Source organism: Mus caroli, chromosome 4 (genome assembly GCF_900094665.2).
Source record: "Mus caroli chromosome 4, CAROLI_EIJ_v1.1, whole genome shotgun sequence".
NCBI lineage: Eukaryota > Metazoa > Chordata > Mammalia > Rodentia > Muridae > Mus > Mus caroli.
In genome coordinates, this window is record NC_034573.1 from 76,084,623 (window position 1) to 76,112,406 (window position 27,784).

The 27,784-nt window shown below is 42.9% G+C and overlaps 1 protein-coding gene across 3 annotated transcripts; it reads left to right on the forward strand.

Annotated features, from left to right (window-relative positions):
- Window positions 1–4,362: 4,362 nt before the first annotated feature.
- On the forward strand, window positions 4,363–27,561 carry Snapc3 (small nuclear RNA activating complex polypeptide 3). Of its 3 annotated transcripts, XM_021159284.2 has the most exons (10): window positions 4,370–4,687; window positions 5,338–5,415; window positions 12,149–12,233; window positions 18,841–18,945; window positions 20,132–20,281; window positions 21,903–21,985; window positions 23,493–23,657; window positions 24,629–24,736; window positions 26,573–26,741; window positions 27,473–27,561. In XM_021159284.2, exons 1-9 carry the CDS (start codon window positions 4,386–4,388, stop codon window positions 26,718–26,720), a joined length of 1,224 nt encoding a protein of 407 aa, XP_021014943.1. In that variant the 5' UTR covers window positions 4,370–4,385; the 3' UTR covers window positions 26,721–26,741; window positions 27,473–27,561. The 3 variants fall into 3 exon arrangements, with proteins under 3 accessions (XP_021014942.1, XP_021014943.1, XP_021014944.1); XM_021159283.2 differs by lacking the exon at window positions 27,473–27,561 and having other exon boundaries at window positions 4,363–4,687; window positions 26,573–26,868; XM_021159285.2 differs by lacking the exons at window positions 20,132–20,281; window positions 27,473–27,561 and having other exon boundaries at window positions 4,377–4,687; window positions 26,573–26,963.
- The last annotated feature ends 223 nt before the right edge of the window (window positions 27,562–27,784 follow it).

A 27,784-nucleotide genomic window follows, 5' to 3' on the forward strand; every position in this document is an offset into this window, starting at 1 on the left:
TTGTAGACCAGGCTGGCCTCGAACTCAGAAATCCACCTGCCTCTGCCTCCCGAGTGCTGGGATTAAAGGCGTGCGCCACCACGCCCGGCTTGCTTTCCTGTTCTTATTCACCCTTGTCTTTTTCTTTCTCCCCATCTAGAGTATGTGAGCCCTTCTGCATGATCTGCATCCCAGCTTTCACGCTCAGCAGGGGTCCAGATTTGGTCTCCAGCTTCCCCTTCAGCCAGAAGTTCAGAGCAGAGAGAGAAAGTAGACTGAACATGACCAGCAGCTGGACGTGGCTAGGGCTATCTTCAGTAGAAGGGAGAGTAGCAGAGCATAAAGACTAGGGGAAACATGGTGGTAATCAGGAGCAGAAGCCTAGAGAAGGCAAGGTTGGGAGGAGAGTGAGTAGCTGTGGGGAGGAAGAGGGAGGAAGCTGGTGGGGGCTGGGAAATGTATAACTAAGGGAGCCGGGAGGCTAGCATGGACCTCTATGGACTGGTAGATGACATACATGAGTATATGCTAATTGGAGAGCCAGATATCCATTTTGCCAGAAGTAAGGGAAATGACTCCTCTGGCAGGCAGAAATGGCTTTAAAAGTTCCGGAGGAATTCTGGCTTTTATCCAGTTGCCAGAAACTCTTATAGTCTAACTTGAGCTTATTTCTGGTTTACACGGCCTTTTGGAGTTTGGGGAATTGACAATGCTTTCAAGTTTCATTCTGACTCCATTTTTAAATTCTTTTGTTTAAGAGACTAAGCCTATGAAAAGGCACTGTATCTCCCAGTGACAAAACCCATACAAACTCCTTAGCCATTAGGCACAAATGAAAGGCACAAGGAGACATTACTTCACACTTGCTAAGATAGAGATAATAAAATTCAGATGACATTGTGTTGGAAAGGATATGGAAACTGGAACCCTCTGGTGCTGCTCAGAGGAATGTGAAATGGGGTAGCCATGTTGAAAAGCCTTAGCCAACTTGATCCTGCTAGACAGTTTAGCTCAGGGAGGGCCCCTCATCCCCAAAACAGGACATAAAGAACAATAGATGGTGGTGATTGCTTCCGCTAGCCAGTTTAGTTCAAACTGGATCAGTTCAAATTTAAATCAGGGACTTCCTTCTGTAGGTCTAAAAGAAACTGGACAAAAGGCTAAGTGTGGTGCCTATTAGCATACCAAATACCAAAGCACAAACTGGCCTCCAGGTTCTCAGGATCTCAAATGATCTGTTACAGAGTTCTTGCTGACATCCAGGCTGGCTCCTGGCTCTTTTCACCCTGATCCCTACCCTAAACTCTTTCCTACAGAACCCTTACATTTCCTGTGTGCCTTTTGGTGTTCTCTCTCTCTCTCTCTTTCTCTCTCCTTTGCCCATACTCTTTTGTATTCCTTTCTTGCTCTCCCCGTATCTTAGAGTTTATTGCTATGATAAAACACCATGACCAAAGCAACTTGGCTCACAACCCTCTGTAATCCTCTGTAATTCCAGTTCTAGGGGATTCTTATGCCATGCAGGGAAAACATACACATAAATCTCAGAACGAACGAACAGGAAAGAAATGTCACTGGAAGTTTTTGTCTATCTTTTTAAATTATGACAATGATGGTATTTATATAAAAGATCTTATACAAACCCACTTTCACACCTCCTGAGTCTATAGCCAGGAGTGTATTTATAATAACTAGGTTGGAGAATTACTAAAAAGAAGGCCCTACTTTTCTCTAGTCTCAAACCAACTGCAGTTTCAGAGTTATCAGGGAAACTGGAGCCCCTTCTTTGGCTTCTTAGTCTCATTAATAAAACAAGATTAAAAAAAAAAAAAAAGGCCTGATGTTGCATGTCTTTAATCCCAACACTTGGTAGGAAGTGGCATCTGGATCTCTATGAATTCCAGGGTAGGCTGGTCTACATAGTGGAACTCTGTATGAAAATAAATAAATAGAACATTTTTATTAGAGTTTGAGAAAGAAAAAAAAAAAGCAACAGTACAGACAAGCTGTAAGTTTCAGCAGCTTCCAGAAGAAGGGAGATGGAAAAGAGAAAGAAAAGAAAGCCAGGCCTTTTGAGTTACATGTGGAGGTTAGACACAGAGCCAAAGCTGGGGAGAAGTGGGGGCAGGGAAGTGTACTGCTTCTGTGGAAAAAAAAAAAAAAAGCCCAGAACATCATGGGAAATATGCCCAGGCTTTGGCAAGTATCTGGGGAAAAAAAAGAAAGAAAGAAAGAAAGAAAGAAAGAAAGAAAGAAAGAAAGAAAGAAAGAAAGAAAGAGAGAAAGAGAGAAAGAAAGAGAAAAAGGTGTAGAAAACGAGGACATGACAGCTCCAAAGAGATGGTTAAAAAAGAAGGCTTTCAGCCGGGCGTGGTGGCGCACGCCTCTAATCCCAGCACTCGGGAGGCAGAGGCAGGCTGATTTCTGAGTTCGAGGCCAGCCTGGTCTACAAAGTGAGTTCCAGGACAGCCAGGGCTATACAGANAAACCCTNTCNCNAAAAAACCAAAAAAAAAAAAAAAAAAAGAAGGCTTTCATTGTAGATTTGAGGAACAGTACAGCCAGAGGCACTGTAAAGAGTCCGAGCAGGGAGAGAAAGCAGTAAACATGAAAAAAAGGGTAGGTTGTGAGTGAATGTGGGTGCTGAGAACTAAACCACGGTCCTCTGGAATTGCAGCAAGTATTCTCAACCACTGAGGCATCTTTCAACCCCTTGTTTTGTTTTAGTTGAACTGTTTAACTTGGCATTTTTCTTTTTTCTTGTATCAGCTCTTGCCCCTGGGTTCCTGCTCTGCTGGAGTCTTGCCCTGACTTCCTTTGCTGATGGCCTGTGATATGGAAGCCAAGTTGCCTTTGTCATGGTGTTTTGCCCATATTGTCTGTGCACTATTGCATGCCTGGTACCCAAAGAGGTCAGAAGAGGCCCTGGAACTGGAGTTATAGACCACTGAGAACTGCCACACGGGTGCTGGGAACCGAACCCAGGTCCTCTGGAAGAGTAGCTGAAGCTCTTTAGCCGCTGAGAGATATCTCTCCAGTCCTGCTTGTTGTTTAGGAGACAGGGATTCAAACTCCCTCTGAAGGTGACTATGACCTTGAACTTCTGGTCCTCCTGCCTCTCCCTTGCAAATGCTGGGATTATTGGTCCCAGGACTTCACGCATGTGAGCCAAGTATTCTATCAGTTGAGCTGCAGCCCAGTCCATCCAATGAGTTTCAATAAATAAAATATATAATATACATGCAATATAATTTAATTCAACCAAAAAAAAAGGGGAGATGAAGTACTGAAATTTGCTGCAAAGTAAAAATATTGTACAATATTATAGAAACCTATTGTAAAGGTCATATATGATTACATTTATATTACATGTAGAAAATAAACTGGGTGTGGTAGGACATACCTTTAATCCCAGGCAGGACTCAGGAGGCAGAAGCAGGCTGTGAATTCAAGGTTAGACTGTTCTACATAGTGATATCCTATTTCAAAAATCCCAGATAGCAAACCTTTACAGACGCAAAGCCTGAAAAGTGTTGGTTAAAGCTGGAAGGATTGGGAGTCATAACTAAAAGCAATCTTTTCACGAGTGGTGAAAATGTTCTTAAGCTAATGTTTGCCCCAATTGTGAATATACTAAAAGCCACTAAAGGAATAGTTCCAATGGGTGAATTATACAACATGTGTCACAGAACAATCATACAAGCCAGGGATTGTTCAGCACACCCTGCTATATTTGGAACAGCTGAGAGATGGCCAAGCTTCAGAAACATCTAGGCTCACTGGGTTTCAAGCTACTTCCATTTCCTAGTTTACCGGTTTACTCCTTTAACAATCACATACGGCTCTCTCCCCGGAAAAGTGGTGACTTTTCAAAATATATACATATGGCTAAGAATGAATATGTGTGTTGCATAGCGGACGTTCGATAAGCTCTATCGTGCAGGTAGGTATACAAAGGCACGTATACACACACCGTGCCTTCCAGAAGATTCTGGACGAACCAGTCTCAGTGCCCCCGGTCCTTGTCCTCCAGGATTCTCTCTAGGATAGGAGGAACCGCAGAGCAGCTCGCAACATCGTGGACAAAAGTCCCGCCCCTACGAACCAGATTTGAGGAAACTATGAGAGGAGGACCCAATGATTGAGTCTTTAGGTAATTGTGGGTCCCAGATCAGCTCGGAACACAGTAAGCGGCACCGCCCTCGGACAAGCCCAGAGAACAATGCATCCAGCCCTGCCCACAGCGACCGAGCCGCGCCCAGGCGGTAGCCAGCCTGCTGGGAAATGTAGTTTCTGAAGCACAGCTCCCGCAACCGCCCGCCACCCCGGAGCTCCGCAAAACTACAAATCCCGTCACGCCCCGCGACGCCCTCTCGCCAGCTTTTGCCGGAAGGGATCGTGGCTGACATGGCGGAGGACCTGCAGGGCGGCGATGCGGGTGTCCCACAGCATCCAGTCCCCAGTACGAGCCACAGCAGCTTTCCGGAATACGAGCTTCCCGAGTTGCACACGCGGGTGTTCCATGTGGGCTCCTTTGGTGAGCTGTGGCGCGGCCGGCTAGGGGCCCAGGACTTGTCGCTGAGCGAACCGCAGGCAGCCGAGCAGCCGACCGACGGAGGGGCATCCAACGAAGGCTTTGAGGATGCTGCGGTAGCCAGCGATCTGGGCTGCAGTCTGGAGGCAGCGGCAGAGCTGAGGGTCGTGTGCGGGTGAGTGTGCGGCTTCGGGGCTTTGCGTGGATCCCTCAGGGGTCAGCCTCATCCTTGCGCTTCTCAGAGACCCTTAACCTTCGTCCCCCTAAACCCTTTCCGGAAGGCCGGAAGAGATCCTAGGGTCCAAAAGCACTTTCCTGAGGGTGGATCCATAACGGGACTTTACAACTGCACGAAAGACTTCTATTCTGTGATCTTTAAAGTGCTTGTTGAAGTAACAGCGGTATATATCTGTCATTGTTATTTGGACAATGGAAGTACCTGAGGATGGAGGAGACTTAAACAGAGCCGGGTTGAAACCTTGATTAACCGTGCTTTCTAGCGGTCCTCATGAAAATGTTATTGCTAAAATTTCCCTAAAAGTTTCTTACCTGGAAATAGAAATATAAAAACTAACTTGTAGCGGTCCTTCTCCTTTTGACAGTACTGGCTGTCTTCAAATGGACATACACCCTTTTCGGTATAACACTGGCACAAAAACCATTGTCTTGAATTCTGGCCTCTTTTGAGCTGCCTGCTGGATTTCATAAGACTTAATTATTCAATGATGTATGTAGGACAAGCTCTGACCTGCCGTTGAAAAATGCATGGCTGATCATAAAACGTTCCTTTTCCTTTCTCCGTTTCCCAACCTCCCTCTCTCTAAGCCTTGATAAACTGAGATGCCTCGGGGAAGATGAAGACCCGGAAGTCATCCCAGAGAATACTGACCTAGTGACTTTATGGTATGAGTTTTGTTTTGTTATATGCTATTTGTTTTGGTGCTGGAGATGAAACACGACCTACTAAACTACAGTTAGCCTTTCTGCTGTTTATCTGAATACTCTGAATGTTTTACTCTACCACTTAAAATTCAACCATTAGTTTGGTGTCCTGGTTTTTGGCTGTAATCCCAGCCCTCAGGAGGCTGAGTCAAAACTGATATAAGTTAGAGGTTCGCCTTAGCTACCTAGTGAGTTCAACGATAATTGATGACTGGTTGTTGTTGTGGTGGTGGTGGTGGTGGTTGTTTTAAACATTTGGACATCCTTTCTTTAGCTCTGTGGCTATGGGATACAATTGTGTGTGTTTCCCCAGGCTCTTCCATTCAGTAAATCACAGATACTGTGCTAATTTAATTTACCCATCAGTTATGTAGCTCCAAAAGTACCATTCTGCAATAGGGTGATATTCTTTAAAAAAAAAAAAAAAAGATTTATTTAATGTATATGCGTACACTGTCAATGTCTTCAGACACACCAGAAGAGGGCATCAGATCCCATTACAGATGGTTGTGAGCTACCATGTGGTTGCTGGGATTTGAACTCAGGTCCTCTGGAAGAGCAGTCAGTGCTCTTAACCACTGAGACACCTCTCCAGCCCTAGGGTGATATTCTTACATCTAAAGAAAAACATTAAGAACACAAAATCCCTAATATCCACTACATATTCCAATTTGCATTGATTTTTTTAATGTAGACTTTATCTACTTAGATTTGGAATGCAAGCTTAAATACTCAGATAGTGTGTCTCAAAATACCCGTGGTAAAGAAGGAATGGTGACCTACACCTTTAATCCCAGGGAGGCAGGAACAGGCAGATCTCTGAACGAGGCCAGCCTGGTCTACATACTGAGTTCCAGGCCAGCTAGGGCTATATGATGTCTGAAAAAAAGAAACAAGCACTGTTATTTTGCTTCTTAATTTTTAATCTTCAATGGAGTCATTTTATTTGTAAAATACTATAAAAATCAATTCCTAATCCTGGGGCAGTAGCTAAGCACTCAGGAAGGCTGAGCTAAAGCCATCACCATGAAGTCAAGGCCAGACTAAGTTCCAGGCCAACTTGAATTAAATGTGAGATTCTGTCTCATATATACTAAAATAATAATCCCTTCTTAAATGTAATAATAACAATAAATTACTAAAGAGGAAAAAATTAAACCAACAAGCTAACGTAATAGAAGTCCAATTTTTATTGCAAAATTCAGACATAAAAATGCTGTCAACTTGTAAAAGTTTCTAAATGCCTTTTTTCATTTTACAGATTGCTTATCACTTATTACAGATCCATTTTAGCCTGCTTAACACATTTTCAGCACCATTACTCAATGATATATAATATTAGAAATTTATAACTTCTGTTGTAGCCCACTAATTTAAACAGCCTCAACGGTGTTCAGTCATTCCTGAGTCCTTTTGTTATTCCCATCAAGTATTTGTAGGGAGGAGGTGTGTTTGTGTTTGTATATATTTCTGTGTATTTGTGTATTCATGTTTTCTTTGTGTGTGTGTTCAGGTTTTTGTTTTTTGGTTTTTTGGTTTTTCGAGACAGGGTTTTTTTTTTTTGTTTATTTGTTTTTCGAGACAGGGTTTCTCTGTGCAGCCCTGGCTGTCCTGGAACTCACTTTGTAGACCAGGCTGGCCTCAACTCAAATCCGCCTGCCTCTGCCTCCCGAGTGCTGGGATTAAAGGCGTGCACTACCACGCCCGGCCCAGGTTTTTTGTATATTTGTGTGTGTGTTGACAAAAGAGTCTATTCCTCAGCTAGTGTTGGAAAGGTATTGTATTTAAAACTTAAGAAATTAATCCTAGCCGGGCGTGGTCACTCGGGAGGCAGAGGCAGGCTGATTTCTGAGTTCGAGGCCAGCCTGGTCTACAAAGTGAGTTCCAGGACAGCCAGGGCTATACAGAGAAACCCTGTCTCGAAAAACCAAAAAAAAAAAAAAAAAAAAAAGAAAAGAAAAAAAAAAAAAAAAAAAAAAAAAAAAAAAGAAAAGAAATTAATCCTAATAACCTTGTAAAATGTTGGACATTTTGCAAAAGTCTAAATCTAGCTCTATGTTTGTCTTCCCTAAAACTCTTTCACTCAGTAACTTTATTTTAAACCAAGGTCTCATGTAGCCCAATCTGGGCTTGAACTATGAACTCTTGATCCTCTTGCCTCTGTGTCCCAAGCGTTGGAGTACAGATTACACGATCATGCCCAGCTTGGGAGACAGATCTAGAAACTGTGTTATGACTAGCAGTTACTGCGTCTAAGCCTTTCAACTGAAGTAGGCTGGATCTACGTTAAACCATGCGTGTACAAACACCTGTTATTTTTGGTGTGCTTGTTTAAGATATGGATACTTAGCTGGGCGTGGTGGCGCACGCCTTTTATCCCAGCACTGGGGAGGCAGGGGCAGGTGGATTTCTGAGTTTGAGACCACCTGGACTACACAGTGAGTTCCTGTACAGCCTGGGTTATTAGGCAGAAACATAACAAAACAAAAAGCTCTGAGGAAGGATCAGAACAGTGAGGCGCTGACAGAATAACAAATGGAATGGGGCTAGGTGGTAGAGCAGATAGCTGTAAGGGGCGTCCTACCCTAGGGCGAGAGTGCTGAAGGAGGTTCTTTCTTCCCCTAGATTAAGACCCACAGCCTTTCAGAGAGGGCCTGCCCGTGTTCACTAAGTGGCAGTGATGCTGCTTTGTAGAAATCCCTGTGCCAGGAAGAGCTGTTGAGGGCAGCTGGTGGGAAGGGAAGCCACTGGGCGCTAGGTGCTAGCGCAGGAGCTGGGTATTGACGCCGAGAAGCCGTGTGCACTTTAGGACTGTTCTGAGCTAACTAGCATGTCGCCAGGAAGCAAAACCTTCCCTAGAGTGCTACATGCAATGCAAGTTCTCTCCTGTATTTATACACTTAATGAGTACCAATTGGCAAAGAAAAATATTTAAACTGCCAAGGTCCGTTTCTACAGAAGAGGTAAAAGTGTGTGTTTGTAGACAAGAGCCAGCTGGTTAGCTGCTGTACCCAGCTTACCTTCCTTCCAAGATTCCCATAGTGTGGCTTGGCTTTCTTCATCCACAAGGATGCCTTGAGAAGCACCGACTCAGCCTTCAAATGAGCTTCATTATTCTACTGTGTGGGTCTCCCATATACACCTATATGGATGTGTTTAAGATAATAGAAATGTTTTGCAAGCTAAACGTGGTGGCTTACATTTGTAATCCTGCACTTGAGAGGCTAAGACAGAGAGATCATGAGTGTTAGGCCACCCTGGACTGGTGAGACCTCATCAAAAATTAAACTAAGCAGGGTGGAGGTGGCATACGCCTTTAATCCCAGCACTTCAGAGGCAGAGGCAGGGAGATCTTTGTGAGGTTTTTTTTGGGGGGAGGGGGTAGTTTTCGAGACAGGGTTTCTCTGTGTATCTCTGACTGTCGTGGAACTCACTTTGTAGACCAGGCTGGCCTCAAACTCAGAAATCCGCCTGCCTCTGCCTCCCAAGTGCTGGGATTAAAGGCGTGCGCCACCACGCCCGGCTTGATCTTTGTGAGTTTGACTCCAGCTTGGTCTACATAATGAACTCCAGGACGACCAGGGCTACACAGAGAAACCACATCTCAGAAAACCAAGAAAGTAAAATAAAACTTAAAAAATAGATAGCTCCAGAGGAACAACAAAATTGCCCTTTGGCTCACACACACAGACACACATACACACACTCACTCTCTCTTCCTTCACCCCCCCCCCACAACTTGGTTTTCAACAAAGAAAATGTATGCCTGCATTTGAGTACATAAACATGGGATACAGAAACCCAGCAAGGGAGCCCATGTGTTTTACAAATGCACAGCACTGAGGAGGATGCAGGGAGCTCCTCTGAGTCCTCTGGTGATGGTGATGTAAGGCTGAGGAGAAGGCCCTGCTCATCTGTCACTGTTTATCAGCACCCAGGAAGCTGAGTGACACCATTACTAGACTTGAACAGGTAATAGGTGCCACTCCTCAGAGCCACCCTTCTCACTTGTGGAGAGAAGTAAGTTGAACACTGTGAGTCTTGTGATCTGGTTTGGGATTTGAAGAATCCAAATAGAAGGCTTCAGAGATGGCTCAGTCAGGAAAGTACTTGCATGAAGTCTGAATTGGATCCCTAGTGCCCACATTAAGAGAGACAGTGGTGCACATCCCAGTGTGCATGAAGCAGAGACATAGGGGTCTTGAGAGCAATACAGTAGAAGGATGGCTTGGGTTAAGAACACTGGCTGCTCTTCCAGAGGACCTGGGTTCAGTTCCTAGCAGCCACATGGCACTTCACAATCATCTGTCATTCTGTTTCTCAGAGAGCTAATGTGTACTTTGCCTTCCATGAGCATTGGGCACTCATGTGGTATACAGACATGTGCATAGGCAAAACACCCATTTACACAAAATAAAATAATAATTTAAAAATAATGACAAGATGAAGCCAGGTATGGTGTTATCAAGGCCAGCATGGTCTACAAGCTCCAGGCTAGCAAGAGCTGTATGCTTAGACCCTGCCATGAGTATTAATTAATTAAAAGAATGAAGCATGATAAAGATACCCACTGTCAACTTTTGGCCTACACACACACACACACACACACACACACACACACACACACGTATCCACACGCATCTGTATCATATGCACATAAAAGTATCCATATCTTTTTTTGTTTGTTTGTTTTGTTTTTTGAGATAGGGTTTCTCTGTATAGCTTTGGCTGTCCTGGAACTCACTTTGTAGACCAGGCTGGCCTCGAACTCAGAAATCCACCTGCCCCTGCCTCCCCAGTGCTGGGATAAAAGGCGTGCGCCACCACGCCCAGCTAAGTATCCATATCTTAAACAAGCACACCAAAAATAACAGGTGTTTGTACACGCATGGTTTAACGTAGATCCAGCCTACTTCAGTTGAAAGGCTTAGACGCAGTAACTGCTAGTCATAACACAGTTTCTAGATCTGTCTCCCAAGCTGGGCATGATCGTGTAATCTGTACTCCAACGCTTGGGACACAGAGGCAAGAGGATCAAGAGTTCATAGTTCAAGCCCAGATTGGGCTACATGAGACCTTGGTTTAAAATAAACAAAACCCCACTCCAGTAAAGGAACTCAAGTTCCTGAAGGGTTAATGCCAAGGTTCGGATAGGAAAAGTAGAGAATGAGGTTTGAATACCTGTGGTTCCACAAACCAAGTAATGCGTGACCTCCCCCCCTATCAAAAATAAAAGATCAGCACTTGGCAGGCAGAGGCAGGTGGATCTCTTGAGTTCGAGGCCAGCCTGGTCTACAGAGTGACTTCCAGGACAGCCAGGGCTATACAGAGAAACCCTGTCTCGAAAAACCAAAAAAATAAAAATAAAAGATCAGAGCCTGTCGCATGTTTGGAGCAACTTGTGACTATTTGAGCAACAAAATAATAATAGATTTTAACCCATGGAATAAAATGAGTGAGTGAAATTTGTACAAATAGAAATGAGCAAATGAGCAGGGACAGGTTATTTCGCAATAGAATTCCAGTGCAGGATAGGAGCACCATTAGGCATATACCGTAGTAAATGGTGGTGGGGGTGTCAGATGGGTGCTAAAATTCCTGCGTGAAGAAGCAGTGTTCGCATTGTCTCAAAGTACCTCCCTCCAAATCTTTATCCATTTCAGAGAAAATAAAGTATTGTTCTAGTTGAGGCACTTGGGAGAGAACTGAACTGAACTGATGCAAACGTTCTTAGTAACATGGTTTACTAACACCAGACCCTTGAGATGGGCTGCACCCCCAGGAGGTGCATTAGTCTTGTAAATGGTCTGAGCAAGATGCTGTGTACTCCAGTCAGTCACATTTAAACTGAGTCAGCTAACTTAAAGGGCATTCAGTAAACTCTCAATCAGTTGCACTCTTCTACAGTGTCAGGATCATGAAGGAAGGCTTAAAGAGACCAATGGAAAACTAGTGCCCTGTAGATAGAACTCTGGAACAGGAAAACAAAGAAAGCTCTAAATTAAGAGTTGTTGTGATCTGGAAAACATCTGTAGCTAATAATCATTGTGCTGATGTTAATGTCAATTCATGATGTGACCATAGAAGACATTAGGAGGAGGAAGCTTGGTGGAGAGGGAGAAGTAGTATAGTCTTGGTGTTATTCTTGTAATTTACGTCTAAAAGAAGTTTAAAATGAGAAGTTAAAAGATTGGGTCTGGTCAGTGTAGCCCAGTAGTAGAGTGCTTGCGTAGCATATGTGAAATTTTGGGTTTGATTCCTAGCCTTGCTTAAAGCGACAGGTGTTAAATCTTCTATGCTAAGGCGTAGGGATGCTCAGTGGTTAGACGCACTTGCTGCTCTAGACTCTTCCTGGTACCTACATAGATGCTCACAGCTCTGGAGGTCAGGTTCCGTCTCGTAGGCACCAAGTACATGTGGTGCCCAGGCATATATGCAGGCATTCACACACAGAAAAAATATATATACATATATTCCCCTGAGACAGGGTTCTCTGTGTAGCCCTGGCTGTCCTGGAACTCACTCTGTAGACCAGGCTGGCCTCGAACTCAGAATGCCACCCGCCTCTGCTTCCCAAGTGCTAGGATTAAAGGCGTGCGCCATCACCACCCAGCAAAAAATAATTTTTAAAGGATACTTTAAGTAAATATTGTAGAGAGCATGCTGACCATTTTATTTCTGTGTCTCTTGTCAGTGTGAGGAAGGGGCTTTTGGACTATCGAGAAGAAAACATCACAATAGATCGCGCCTGTAGACAAGAAACATTTGCTTATGAAATGGTAAGTCTCAGCTCTCCCACTCCCGGCTCCCAGGGTGTGTCATAGACTGTTAGTGACCGAGCATTACCCACAGAGCAGAAGGGACCACCCATCTGACTCCTTTAGCTCTCTGCTGACTTTCCCTTTAGTTCAGTCTGTCAGTTTTAGGACAAATTCACCTGTCTACCACCCTGTCCCTGGAACTTTTTGTTGTTCTTGATTTTATCTTAACATATATTTTTCCCGAGAGAGTGTCAGATTTTGGAACTTGCTATGTACCAGGCTAACCTTGACTTCTCAGAGTCACCTGTCTGTCTCCTGAGTGCTGGGATTAAAGGCATTATCACCATGCCCAGCTTTTTAAACTGTACTCTTAATTCTGTGCTTCATGAATGAAACTCAAAGTGGAAATGGCAAGTGTTAAAGAATGAGGCCCGTGGCTGGTGAGATGGCTCAGTGGGTAAGAGCACCCGACTGCTCTTCCAAAGGTCCAGAGTTCAAATCCCAGCAACCACATGGTGGNTCACAACCATCNGNAACGAGATCTGGCGCCCTCTTCTGGANTNTCTGAAGACAGCTACAGTGTACTTACATATAANAAANAAANAAATCTTTAAAAAAAAAAAAAAAAAAAAGAATGAGGCCCTAGGAGACATGATGGTTCAGAAGCAGTCACATGCCACACTTGTAGGCACTTGATAATGTGTAAGGGCAGCTATTGGCTTCCACCTTTTAGCCTATGGTACAATTACAGAACAAAATCCACTTTAACGGGTCATGGTGTTCATGCCTGTAATCTGAGCACTCTCAAGATGGACAGGAAGTATCCCTGCAAGCTGCCCCCTAGCCTGGTCTACGTAGCAAGGCCCTGGGACGGTAGCATATGGGGATGGGACACACTCAAAGTACACTCTACATTAACTTTGTTGAAAATACCCTAATGAAACCTAGGATCATAATATGAAAATAAAAACAATTGTTAAAAATTAATAAAGTGAAAACATTTTTGTCTATTTCAAGGGTTCAGTAAAGTGACAACTCAGGCTGGCAAGATAGCACTGTAGGCAGAATGCCTGCCACGGGGCCCCATAATTTGTCAGCTCCCCAGAACCCACATTGTAGAGAAAAGGAACTAATCTTCAAAAGTCTCCCTGCAGCTTCTCCACTCTCACCGTGGCATGTTTTTGCACACATGCACACACACACACACACACACAAGATGTAATAAGTATTTGAGGCTATAGTGATGGCTCAAATGGACTGCTCTACCAGAGGACCTAGCTTTGATTCTGAGCACCCACATGGTGGCTAACAGTGGTTTCTCACTCCAGTTCCAGGGGGATAAATGCCCTCTTCGGGCCTCTGCAGGTATTACATGTACATTATACAAAGACACACTTGCTGCCAAAGTACCCATATACAGAAAAAAAGAAAAAACAATGTAATACAAATTAAAAAAAAACCATAAAACCAAAAACTTAGGCATGGTATTGCTCACCTTTAAATCCCAGCATTCAAGAGGCAAAAATGGGCAGATCTCTTGAGTTTGAGGCCAGGCCTGTAGCAAATTCTAGGTAGGGCCACACAGTGAGCCACTGTCTCAGAAGTAAAAAGGACTGACTGGCCAACCATTAGGTACATTCATGATAATGTTTTTTTTGTTTTGTTTTGTTTTTTTGCTTTGTTGTTGTTTGTTTGTTTGTTTGTTTTTAAAGGTTTATTTATTTATGTTTGTGAGTGCACTGTAGCTGTCTTCAGACACACCAGAACAGGGCATCAGATCCCATTACAGATGGTTGTGAGCCACCATGTGGTTGCTGAGAATTGAACTCAGGACCTCTGGAAGAGCAGTCAGTGCTCTTAACCACTGAGCCATCTCTCCAGCCCTCATGATAATGTTTACTGTTCATAATTTCCAGAACTTTTTTTTTATTATGCCAACATAAATTCTATACCCAGTAAGGAACGACTTGGTCTCCTCTTTTCTTGGTAACCTCTGGTCTGTGTTCTGTCTATGAAATTGCTATTCTATATACCTCATGTGAGTGAACTTACATATTTTTCTTTTTTGCATTTTTGGAGACAGGGTTTTTCTATATAGCCCCACTGTCCTGGAACTAACTCTGTAGAGCAGGCTGGCCTTGAACTCAGAGATCCTCTTTCCTCTGCCTCCCAAGTGCTGGAATTAAAGTGGTCCCACCACCACCCGGCTACTTTTTTTCTTTTTGTATGGCTTGTTTAACATAAAGTTTAAAGTTTCATCCATGTTTTAGCGTGTATTAGAACTTCATTCTATGGGCAAATGAAAGTTTTTGTTACATGAATACACCATATTTTATTTGTTAATATGCTGTTGATTTTTAGCTATTTCTACCTTTTGATTATTATAAATTATTGTTACTGTGAATATTGGAGTATAAATATGTGTCTGGGTGTTACTTTAGTGACATACCTGGGTGATGACTTTGCTTGTCATTTTCTGGGCATGTGGTGATTCTGTATGAACACGCTGTCTTCCATAAAGAGCTGCACTTTCTAGTCCCAGTAGTAATTTGTGATGCTCCAGTTTCTCCAGCTCTTTTTCAATCCATATATTGTTTGTTTAGAATAACCCTAGTAGATATTTTTCTTATTTTGTGATTTTGATTTGTATTCCCCTAGTGGCTAATGATGCTAAGCATCTTTTTGGGGTGGGGGGGGGTTCGAGACAAGGTTTCTCTGTGTATCCCTGGCTGTCCTGGAACTCACTTTGTAGACCAGGCTGGCCTCGAACTTAGAAACTGCCTGCCTCCCTCCCAAGTGCTGGGATTAAAGACGTGCGCCACCACTGCCCGGCTGGTTTCATAATTATATAGATGAGTGTGTGTGTGTACTTTTTTGTGTATGTTTGTTTTATTAAAACCTCAGACCTCGGGGTCTCACTGTATAGCCCTGGCTAGCCTGGAACTTGCTATGTAGAGCAGACTGATCTTGAATTGAGAAATCATCCCACCTCCATCTCCTCAGTGCTGGGATTAAAGGCCTGTACCACCCCATTGACATTCAAAATGATATGGAATAATAATACACGGAAGGTATTCAATATTTCTCTAGCACAGGCTGATATAAAGATAAGACACTTTAGAAACAGCAATTTCAGAAAAGGGTGACAAGAGCCGGGCGTGGTGGCACACGCCTTTAATCCCAGCACTCGGGAGGCAGAGGCAGGCGGATTTCTGAGTTCGAGGCCAGCCTGGTCTACAAAGTGAGTTCCAGGACAGCCAGGGCTATACAGAGAAACCCTGTCTCGAAAAACAAACAAACAAACAAAAAAACAAAAAAAACCAAAAAACAGGAAAGGGTGACAAGGTGAGTTTTATGCAGCTAAACAGTGGTATATAGATTCCATCCATCCCTCTCTTCCCCACCTCCCTCATTCCTGCCTGTTTCTTCTGAGGAAGCAGGAAACACACTAAGTGGTCTCTCAGCATTGAGGGCCACATGAACCCTTTTGTGAGCAGTCTGGAAAGGAACAGAAAGACAAATTTGGTCTGGGCTGAGAGCTTGCATACTGTGCCCAAGGCTGTGGGTTAGACTTCCATCTCCATGGAAGTAGGGTGTCTCACTAGAATTACCATCTCGATTTCATCACATATGGTGAAATAATTAAGACATATAGTTGACCAGTTACCTAAAGCCAAAGACTTTAGCACAGAATTGGCCTTCTTTTTAGCACCTTCTAGAATTGCCCTTTTCTGCTTAGCTGGTGTTTACAACAGTGAGGTTGTCAGCCGTCAGTCAGTGCCTTCCCCCACTGGGCCATATGGACAGCGCCTGCGTTTACTTCTGATTTTAGTAGTTCAGTGTTTCAGAGAGCTCACGTGTGTGTAGACGTGGTTTAGTGGTTAGAGTCTCCTTTACTCTTCCCAAGGATCTGAGTTGGCTCCCAGCGTCCATATTGTTACTGATATCTAGTATCAGTGGTGATGGGGACACTTTGTATGATTTTAGTCCCTTGAAGTTGGTGGTCTGTCGTATAGACTGGCTCCTATCGGGGGGAGGGTTTTGCTTATTTATGTGCTAGTCTCTAGCGTTCACTGCTTCCACTGCCTGGTCAGTCCTGTTAGTATTGTAAAATACAAAAGTTCACAATTGTTTTGGTTTTTTAAACTCCCAGCTTTTGTTGCATATAATTTAGGATCTTTTTGTTCGCTGTATGTCTGTCATTGTATATCTCACTGCTGTATGGCAACGTTTATCAACATATAAATACCCTTCTATGACTCATCTTAATGGAAAGCCTGTTTTGACTGAAAGTAAAATAGCCTATAGCAATTTTCTTTTGCTACGTACTGTCGTCTCCCCTTTCACTTTCACCCTGTGTGTTTGTGTCCTTCTCGCCCCACCCCCACCCCCTAGGGTTCTCTGTGTAGCCCTGGCTGACCTGTAACTCACTCTGTAGACCAGGCTGTCCTCGAAGTTAGAAATATGCCTGCCTCTGCCTCCCAAGTGCTGAGATTCTGAGATTAAAGGCATGCACTACCACTGCCTGTCTCTGTGTCTTTATATCTAAAATGAGTATCCTGTAGATAACAGCTGAATAAAGTTTTTGTAATCCAGTCTGTCAGTAGGGAAGTGTTCTCCATTTACAGCTACACTGGTTCCGGGGAGGGGAGGAAGGGCTTCCTGTAGCACCCAGCTCTTAGCTGTCCTTGTGCCCTGCTCTCCCATCACTTCCTTGTTTAGATTCTGATTTTTGCTGGGTATGTTGAGTCCCACCTCCTTCCTTTTCAGCATACATTGACAGTATCTTCTCGGCATATCTACTGCGCAGCTTCACTTCAGTCTGAAGGTCTGCTGTTGCAGATGCCTCCTCACCTCTGTGTGCCTGCATGCGTCTTCATCTCCTGCATTCCTAGTGGAGACATACTTTTTAAAAAAAAAGATTTATTTAATACTACATGTAAGTATACTGTAGCTGTCTTCAGACATCCCAAAAGAGGGTACCAGATGGTTGTGAGCCACCATGTGGTTGCTGGAATTTGAACTCAGGACCTTCAGAAGAGCAGTCAGTGCTCTTAACTGCTGAGCCATCTCTCCAGTCGTGGATACACACCTTTGCCGGATACAGAATTCTGGATAACTGTTTCCTTTCATGGTTTGAAGTGTAATATCTGACTTGTTTCTTGTCTTTTTCTCTGATGAGAAATCAGCTATTAAATCAGTTGGGGAAGCTGATTTCCTGCAGTTAAAGTAACTGGTTTCTATTAGTTCACTGGCCATGTTTATAATAGCTGGCTTAGCATCTTATTTTATTTGCTTTTTGTCTTAGCTAGGGTTTTATTGCTGTAAAGAGACACCATGACCAAGGCAACTCTTATAATGGAAAATATTTAGTTGGGGCTGTCCTACAGTTTCATCATGGTGGGAATGAACAGACTGTGCTAGAGGAGCCAAGAGTTCTCCATCTTGATCTGCAGGCAACCAGGAATGAGAGTCTGGATCTCACTGGTCAAACTTAAAAGTCTATTTATGAGACCTCAAAGCCCCGCCTCCACAGTGATACACTTCCTCTAACAAGATTACACCTCCTCCAATAAGGCCGCACCTCCTAACAGTGCTACTTTCCCAGCATTTACAAACCACCACACTTTGATTCAGTAGACTTCTATTTACATATGACTGTAGAATTTGCTTGTAGGAATAATTAGTTACCATGTTACATCTTTTTTAACATTCAGAGAGAGTGGGTGAGACCACTGGGCAAGCGTACATGTACATATACACCTGCCACAATTTATAGTCCTCTCCTTCCCTGTAGGAATTTCTGGGATCAAGAACTCAGGTTGTGGGCTGGAGACATGGCTCAGTGGCTAAGAGCACTGACTGCCCTTCCAGAGGTCCTGAGGTCAATTCCATCTGTAATGAGGAACCGACTGCCCGAAGACAGGGACAGTCTATATACATAAAATAATAATATATATACATAAAATAATACAGTCTATATACATAAAATAAATAAATACATCTTAAAAAACAAAGAAAGAAACCAACCAACCAACCAACCTCAGGTTGCCAGGCTTGACAGCAAGTTCTTTACCTGCTAATCTATCTGCCAGCTCTCTTTTTTCCTTCAAGACTCTATTTAGCTCTGGCTGTCTTGGAAGTCACTTTGTAAGCTGATCACAGGGATCAGCCTGACCATACCTCCCTAGTGCTGGGGTTACATGTTTTATGTATACATTCCCAGAAACAACTCTGTAAAGTATTTTCTGTTACTACAATAGGTAAAACTGAGCATAAAGAGAATAATGGTTCACTGGGCAGTAGTGCTGTGCACGCCTTTAATCTCAGTAGTCAGGAAGCAAAGGCAGGAGGAGCTCTGAGTCTAAGGCCAGCCTGGTCTACAGAACTAGTTCCAGAATGGTCAAGAATATACAGAGTAACTCTGTCTTAAAAAACTAAAAAAGAAAGAGGAAGGGTGGGGGATGGGAGAGGAGAGAGAGAGAGAGAGAGAGAGTCAGTCAGTCAGTCCAGCTGGGCATTCCTCACTTTGAATTAGACATCAGACCCAAGGTTGACTGGAGTCCTCGCTGCCTCATAACTGAGTTACAGTGGCTGATTTCAAGGTCTTGTTTTCTTTCTTCAGGAATCTCATGCACTAGGAAAAAAACCTGCAAATCCAGCAGACATGATTGAAGAAGGAGAGTGTATCCTATCTGTGAACATCTTATATCCTGTTATATTTAATAAGGTCAGTGATGAAACCTTGTTTCATGGCTAAGTATCTTTGAGTATTAGGGTTAGAGCCTAGGACTCCATTGCCTTCTAGAGAGGCACTTTATCACTGTGAAGCCACAAGTCCCTAAAAGGACCTTTGGCAAAGCTTTTTTTTTTTTTTTTTGGTTTTTCGAGACAGGGTTTCTCTGTATAGCCTTGGCTGTCCTGGAACTCACTCTGTAGACCAGGCTGGCCTCGAACTCAGAAATTCGCCTGCCTCTGCCTCCCAAGTGCTGGGATTAAAGGCGTGCGCCACCACGCCCGGCATTGGCAAAGCTTTTAAGACAAGATGTATTTGTGAGTTTATTATTTTAATAAATGTTCCAACAATTTCAAAAGTTAAATTTACATCTTTTAACCAATGATTAATTACACTCGAGCTTGTAGCCGACTTTGCAGTAAAAACTGAAAGTCTGCATACACCTCCATAGTGATTCTAATTCTATGAATTATTGAGGGGTTTTGTTTATTTGGTTGGTTTTGCTAAATAGTTTGTTGGTTGTGGAATGGAATAAACTTTGTTGAGATGCTTGGAAGTTCCTTTTTGATACAAATGCATAACAAGGATGCCAGTGTTTCTTTTGTATTGCCTGAGATGACCACCTGGAAGGAGGCAGTTCACGAAGGGCTAGGTTAGCATCTGTATTAGAGAAGCTTGAGCTGAGGAAGTCCTCGCATGGAAGGGTGAGCACTTTAGGATTGGTTGGTCTGAGCTCTGGGCTGCAGGGTTGTAAACAGTACTCCCATTCCCACCATTCCACATGCATGGTAGATACCACACACTTCTACCAAAAAGCTCGCTCTTTGTAAGAGCTTAATAATGATACAGAATCTAAGAGAACACAGAATGTCAACTCATGGATGCGATTTGTTTTTAGTATTATACTAGGCAGTGCTGTACTACAGAACCCCGACTCCAACCCTAAAGGATAGGTCAAATTAAGAAAATTATGCAAGGCAACCATGCCTTTAATCTCATCACTTGGGAGGCAGAGGCAGGTGGATCTCTTGAGTTTGAGGCCAGTTGGGTCTACAGAGTATGTTCCAGGACAAAAAGAATAGAAAAGGAAAATTAGTAACTTCTTTTAACATGTCTTGGTAGGATTTGTGGTTAAGTGGTTTTGTAAAATGGGCACTGTTACTTTACTGTTTAACTTTAGCACAAAGAACACAAACCATACCAGACGGTGTTGGTACTGGGCAGCCAGAAGCTCACAGAACTCAGAGATTCAATTTGCTGTGTCAGTGACCTCCAGATTGGTGGAGAATTCAGCAACGCTCCAGATCAAGCCCCCGAGCACATCAGCAAAGTAAGATGACCTTCCCTTTCCCCCTTAAAAAGAAGGAAGTAGCAGCATAGGCTGCTCCAGCCTATGCTCCAGCAGGGTCCTAAGTGCTGAATGAGTGTTCTCATTGTCCTTGTAAAGAAGCAATTACGGGAGAAGACATTAAGGTGTTCAAGTCACTTCTAGTGGAGGTTTATACAAGTGTTGTATGATCAACAAAACTGTATGTGTTTCCAAAATGAGGCATTAGTTATGGTAAGGGCATGCATGTATCTATCTATCCATCCATCCATCCATCCATCCATCTTAAAACAGAGAGTCTCATTGTGTAACCCAGGCTTGCCCAGAACTCACTATGTAGCAGAGACTAACACCAAACTCACAGCAGTCTTCTTGCCTTAGCCTTCTTAACAATCGGATTATTCTTATGCGTTGCTATGCCTAGCTCTAGATCATTTACCTTTTCAATGTTTTCTTTTTCCTTTTCTTTTTCCTATTTTGTTTTGTTTTTTGAGACAGGGTTTCTCTGTATAGCCCAGGCTGTCCTGGAACTCACTTTGTAGACCAGGCTGGCCTCAAACTCAGAAATCTGCCTGCCTCTACCTCCCAAGTGTTGGGATTAAAGGCGTGCGCCACCCCCCCCCCCCGCTCTTTCAATGTTTTCTTACACTTTATTTGTATATGTTTGCAAACAAGTGTATGCCATGCTGATGTATGGAGGGCCAGGGACCACTTGTGAGCGTGGACCCATCATCCCTTCTACCTTTAGCACCCAGTGATCAAACTTAGGTCCCCCAGGCTTATTACCAGTCACTTTACCTCCTGGGCCATCTCACTAGCCCTTGGACCCTTATTTTAGATAATAGCTTACTGTTCTGAATGCACACTAAAAAGACTGGTTTGTGTTCTAGCAGCCAAACAGGACATGGAGTACTTAATTATTATTTCTTAACTATACAGCCAGCCCTGAGGATTCAGTGACTTGTATAGTGAGGATCCTGGCCATCCCCTTCAAGTTTGGTGTGATTCAGGATTGAGACCTACTATAACATGGCACAAGAACAGAAACCCTGGTGTTGTATGTCTTTAGTCCTATCACTCAGGAGGTAGATCAGGTAGATCTATCTCAGAGTTGGCTGCCAACCTGATTTACAGAGTTCTAGGAGAGCAAAGGCTACACAAAGAAATCCTTACCCCCTCCCCCCAATCCATACTCTTAAGAGTTACTGGAAATTGAAAAGGTTTTGTAAGAAAGCTGAAAATAAAAGAAATGGCAGGAAAATAAGTAACTAGAGATCCATGTCGTCGCTAGGAACGCATCAAGGCGACTGCTGTGGTTTCTAGTTCTGATAGAAAAGTACCTGCTCGTGCAGGCTGCAGAGGGAAGCACCAGTGATGCTAACAATCTGCGTTCCTCTCAAGTCTTAGAACACACATTTAAATCAGGCCTAATGATTAAAATAGTAATAGGATAAAGCTGAAAAAGAGCTATATCTCTCCCTGTGTGTGTGTCCAAGCAGCAAGGTTTTATTGAGTGTTAGCAGAGAGGTACCAGAGAGGTCTGGTATTCTTGTGGTTTTATAGTGTATTGTGAATGTTTGAATTATGAATAGGCTTTCATTGAGTACTGTCTGTTTTTTTGTAGGACCTCTACAAGTCGGCTTTTTTCTATTTTGAAGGAACATTTTACAATGACAGAAGATACCCAGAATGCAGAGACTTGAGCAGGTACTATTCTCAAAGCATCTTCCCAAAGCCCTTGGAGGAAGGGATTCACTCTGTACCCCTGGATAGCCTAGACCTTGGTTCATCCTCCTGCCTCTGCCTCCCAAATTAAAAACCAGTTACTATACAGCTGTTTTTAGTTCCCTTTTTTCCCCTTGAGACAGGGTTTCTACCCATCTGTCTCCCAAGTGCTGGGATTAAAGGCTGTGCCGCAACACCCAGCCTTTTTCTAACTCTTAGTGACATCTGCATAAATCTTACCACAGTATCCCTCCTTCAAGGGATTGTTAAGTTTGAATGGCTCATACCTCTAAAAAGATTAGGCACACTAAAGTACTCATTATTAATCTCAGATGATAACTGTTCAACTTTTTTTCTTCAGTTTTAAAGATTTTTCATTAAGGGGGTGGGGGGGTGGGGGGGCACACTGTGTGCTGTGAGAAAAGAAGCTCAGATCCCTGGAGTTAAGAGTGTCGTGGCCTGTGGGGGAGCAGTGCCATTTACCCACCCGCTTTTCACTATTTTGTCTGTATGTCTCATACGTATGGATGTGTGTTTAGGTATATGAATATGAAAGTTCATCTCTAATAGCGTTTATTAGCACTGTTTTGTGGCCATATCCTCCCATGTAGGGGTTCCAGCCAGTTTTATTGCAGTTTTCACACCTGTTCTCGAGTTTTAGCTTCTGTGGGTCAATAACTATCAGTGCTTGCCATAATTAGTCATGTCCCTCTGTCCCTCTGTCCTGTCCCCTCCCACCCCTCCCCACCCCCAGTTTTTCAAGACAAGGTTTCTCTGTAGCCCTGGATGTCCTGGGACTTATCAAACCAGCCTGGCCTCTAACAGATCTCCATCTTCTTCTTCCCAAGTGCTGGGATTAAAGGTGTGCATCACTGCCACTGCCACCACCACCCAGCACCAGAATTAGAATCTGAAGCGAAGAGATAACCACACTCTAATCTCCGTACATGTTAAAGTTTTTGTTTAAAAACAAAACAAAGCTGGGTGGCGGTGGTTCCCGCCTTTAATCCCAGCACTTGGGAGGCAGAGGTAGGATGATTTCTGAGTTCGAGGCCAGCCTGGTCTACAGAGTGAGTTCCAGGACAGCCAGGGATATATAATGAGACCCTGTTTTAAGACACAAACATACAATATCCCAAGAATAAAAAAGAACTACTACACAGATGAAAAGTTTGGTGTCTAGTCCCCCTACAAACTCCCTCCCTGGGGAAGGAACATCTTTTTCTCTGGGAATTTGGGTATCTGTGTGTGCTGTGGCATGTGAGCAGAGAAAGCTGGTGGGAGGGAGGGTCTTCCAGGGTCACCATATTTGATAACTACTGGTTTCAAATTCAGTGCTTCTGCTCCAAATGTTTATTAACCACTATGATAACCCTTCTAGATGGCAACCATGCATTTAATTAATAGGCCAGATTGTATGTGATTGCACACAACCTTTTCTGTTCAAGTTCTAATAGCAATGCTCTATACTTGCCCTTCCCCAAAACAGAACTATTATAGAATGGTCGGAGTCCCATGATCGAGGATATGGAAAATTTCAGACTGCTAGAATGGAAGATTTCACATTTAATGACTTGCATATTAAACTTGGCTTTCCTTACTTATACTGTCACCAGGGAGACTGTGAGCATGTGGTTGTCATCACAGACATAAGGTATGTGACATCATTCAGAATATTTTACCTTGAAGATGTCTTTTTAATAAAAGGGAGTTGGGAGGAGGAGGAGATAGCTGCATGTGCTGCTGGAGTGGAGAGGCCAGAGGACTCTTGCAGAAGCGGGTCCTGATAGTGAGCTCAAGTAATTGCACTGGGCAGCGTCTACTTTCCTGTCTCTCACAGTGCAAGAGTGTACTTTACCAATGTGGCTCAGCTTGGATGCAACAAATACATACTTTCTATGCAGCTGGAAATGGAGACAATTTTTTAAGGAAAATTTAGACTAGACATGGTAGTGTGGGCCTATAATCCCAATACTTGGGAAGCAGAGGCAGGCTGATTTCTGTGGATTGTAGGCCAGCCTGGTCTATGTATCATGTTCCAAGTCAGGCAGAACTACATGAGAGAGAGGATTGAAACCCTGTAATTTTTAAGTTTCTCAATTTAATCATAAGCTTAGTCATTCTATAGTGGGAAGTTGAATAATCAATTTTCAAACAATTGAATAGTTTAGAATTGAGGGGCTGAGGAAATGGCCTACACACACGGGCATGTAAAGAATCTTGTGCACCTATCCCAGACACAGAAAACCCAGAGTATTCCACTAACTACACTGCTGTGTTAAACTCTGATGGTGGAATACATGAAAAAAACAAAACACTATATGCAGTAATTCTTAGAATGTCACAGCATGTTAACAAAGGGAATTGAGAAATCAGCTCTGTATTCATTATGAAAAGCTCTCTGGGGAAAGTGTTCAGTGATGTAGGTGATTGCCTGTTAGTCAGCAAGCTAGACAAGGCCTCTGCTACTAAGCGACAGCCCCAGCAGTGAGTATTCTGTAAGATACTGTCTGCATAAATGACAGGTCAGCCATGTTGCAGTAATGTTGCAACATGTTGCAGTAATGTTGCTGGAGAGCAGGTCCAGGTGCATTTCAGTATCTTAATGTGTTTTCCTCATCAAAGGCTTGTGCACCATGACGACTGCTTGGATAGAACACTGTATCCCCTCCTTACCAAGAAGCACTGGCTGTGGACCAGAAAATGTTTTGTCTGTAAGATGTATACAGCTAGGTGAGTATCGCTTTTTTCCTTCTGGTTTTCACAGTCACTTAGTACTCTGGAGAGCTTTCGATTTAGACGTCATGGTTTTATCTACTACAGTCAGTGCAGTTTGCTTAAAGTTAGCATATTGTTTTGTACAAAGACTTGAACCCAGAGCCAGCTGCCTGCTGATGAGCATGTGCACACTAAGTTATACAAGGAAACATCCATGAGGTTCAAAACAGACTTGGCGGTTGTACGGAGCCATGCTTCTTGCCTGTTGTTACAAAATCACTTTCATCTCAGTTTTCAATACAGAACTAACCAGCACATAAAGCCAGTAGGTTTTCTGTTTTGATCAGTCACTGCAACACGGATCTGGGAGGCAGGAGGAGCTGGAATGTAATGCTGGCCCGGACAACAGGATACAAAGTGAAAAGCTGGAGCATAGCGCATGGTAGAAGGCATGTGCAGGCTCTTTAGTCAGTCTTGACTAAAGACTCAGCACCTGGGGCTGGAGAGATGGCTGGGCGGTTAAGAGCACCGACTGCTCTTCCAAAGGTCCTCAGTTCAAATCCCAGCAACCACATGGTGGCTCACAACCATCTGATGCTCTCTTCTGGTGTGTCTGAAGACAGCTACAGTGTACTTACATATAATAAATTAAAAAAAAAAAAAAAAAAAAAAAGACTCAGCACCTTTAAAAAGGTCAGGGTCTCATGTAGCCTGAGCTGACTGACTGTCCTCAAACCTTGAATTTCTGATCATTTTCCTGCCTTCACCTCTTGAGTACATTCCCTTCCCCCTGCTGATTCTTATTATTAATCAGAGCCCAGAAGTTTGGAAACTACTCAAATAGTTGAGTATCTTCAGTTGGCTTTGAGTTCCATATCATAGTATTTATCTAAAGGATTAGGAAAATAGAAATGAAAATCCAGAAATTGGTTCAGATTTTCAGAAAAGTCTAAGAGAAACTTAATAAAGATTGTGATTTCATGTGACCAGTGACATTTGAATGCATGAAACAATCTCAGGTGAATATGATAGCCCAAACTGCCATGTTTTTATCCTCAAATCTCAATTAAAATGCCTGCATTCCCAAACTGACCAGTCTTGGCTAAATTAAGAATGATAGACAGTATCATGGCCCCTGTGCAGGGATGTCTGTTTGGATGTAGTCTTGAATCCGCTACATTGTAAAATAACTGGAAGAACATGGACATGGTCACTATGTAAAGAATTCTATACACTAACAAATACATGTAAGTTTGCCTCATTTTAAAGTGTCTGGGTACATGGGCACATGCTTATAATCCCAACAAGTGGGGCAAGAGGATCATGATCTTAAGGCAACTCTGGATTACATCAGTAAATTAAGGAAGTCCATTGGGGTCTGTAGCAAGGAAGCGAGGGAGAACTTAAAGGACAGTTATTCGGGCACTTTAGTGTGTGTGGAGCTGTCTAACAGATCATTTCCTTACCTTCAGAAGGAATCTCAGGTCAGTTCTGCAGCATTTCTTGTTGGTGTCCCTACTGTGTCTGCTGAGGACACAGTGAGAATGTTCTTTGTGTACTCGTATAGGACAGTGGTTCTCACGCCCCTAGTGCTGTGAAACTTTGATAGAGTGAGTTCTTCAGGTGGCGCTGACTCCCAGCTATACATTTTTTTTTTGTTGCTAACTCACAACTGCAATTTGGCTACTGATTGTGAGTCATAATGTCATAATCTGATCTACAAGTGAACTGCTATAACTGCTATGTGATCCCTATGAAAGACAACCACTATTAGAAAACACAAATCATAGAATGTTGAAGCATTAAAAAAAACTGCTATAATATACTTTTTTTCTTTTTTTTACACTACAGATGGGTGACGAACAATGACACCTTTGCACCAGAGGACCCATGTTTCTTTTGTGATGTTTGCTTCAGAATGCTCCACTATGATTCCGAAGGCAACAAACTAGGGGAATTCCTTGCTTATCCTTATGTTGACCCAGGAACCTTTAATTAGTACCAGCTATTTCCTACTACAGTTTAGTTACTATTACATTATTTATTACAAGGGGTTGTTAATGGCTTTTTACTTAAGTTGTTTATGTTACTGAGATGTAGAAACGCTTTTCTGTATTTTGAATATATAAACCTTGTCAGAAACACAACTTCTGATTCTTTTCTCCAAGGCCTATGCATTCTGTACCCTGAGTGGATTTTGCTAGTGATAGAATGCAGTTAATAATTCATCCCTTAGGGTAGTCTTTTTAAAGAAATCTTTGAAGGATGTGAGAGCTACACCTTCCAAGGTAAAGACCCTTCAAATATCTGTAGTAAGGAGAAATTTAAAACAACTTATTTGTAGTCACAATTTAACATTGGACAGACATAGGCACGTGAGATGACAATGAATCTAAGTCACACTCAGTATTAGTGAGGCCTTGTTTCTTAACAGAATCAGAAAGATAGATGCACTAAGTTTAGAATATCATTTAAAGCCATGGCCGGAGAAAACACTGGCAGACTTTACATTACCATGGGCATATCATGAAGCTTGGCTCACTTTTCATAATTCTAAGACAAAAAGCTTTTTCCTGGCTCAGCTCTTCCATCCTTCTGTTATTACAGTAAAGGCTTCTCTTTCTCAGCTATAGAAAAGAACACTTCTAAACAAATCTATCAAGATAGTTCGTGGAAACTTTTGGGGTACAAAATAAACATGTATAATAGTAATATAAAGTAGACTTTGAACTATTACTTTCTCTGTCCTAGGTTTAAATTAAATTCAGCCGAATCCTACACTTCTCTGGATGGTTAAGAACAGTTATCATATAAATAAACCAATGAAGCTTAAAACATCTGTTTAAAAGATTTTGAAGTTTAAAAGAAGGTGAAGCACGTTTCATGGACGTAAATGTTACAAATCCTGTTATGGCGACTGACGTGGAGCTGACAAGTGCCTGCCTGTGGTATGTCTGCAAGGATTCTCACTTAGTGCTGTAGGCAACACAGGGTACTATCTCCTTACCAAGGCTGACTCACATTGTGCCCAAGTTTCTTACTTTGTTTTGAACAGTGTTAAGT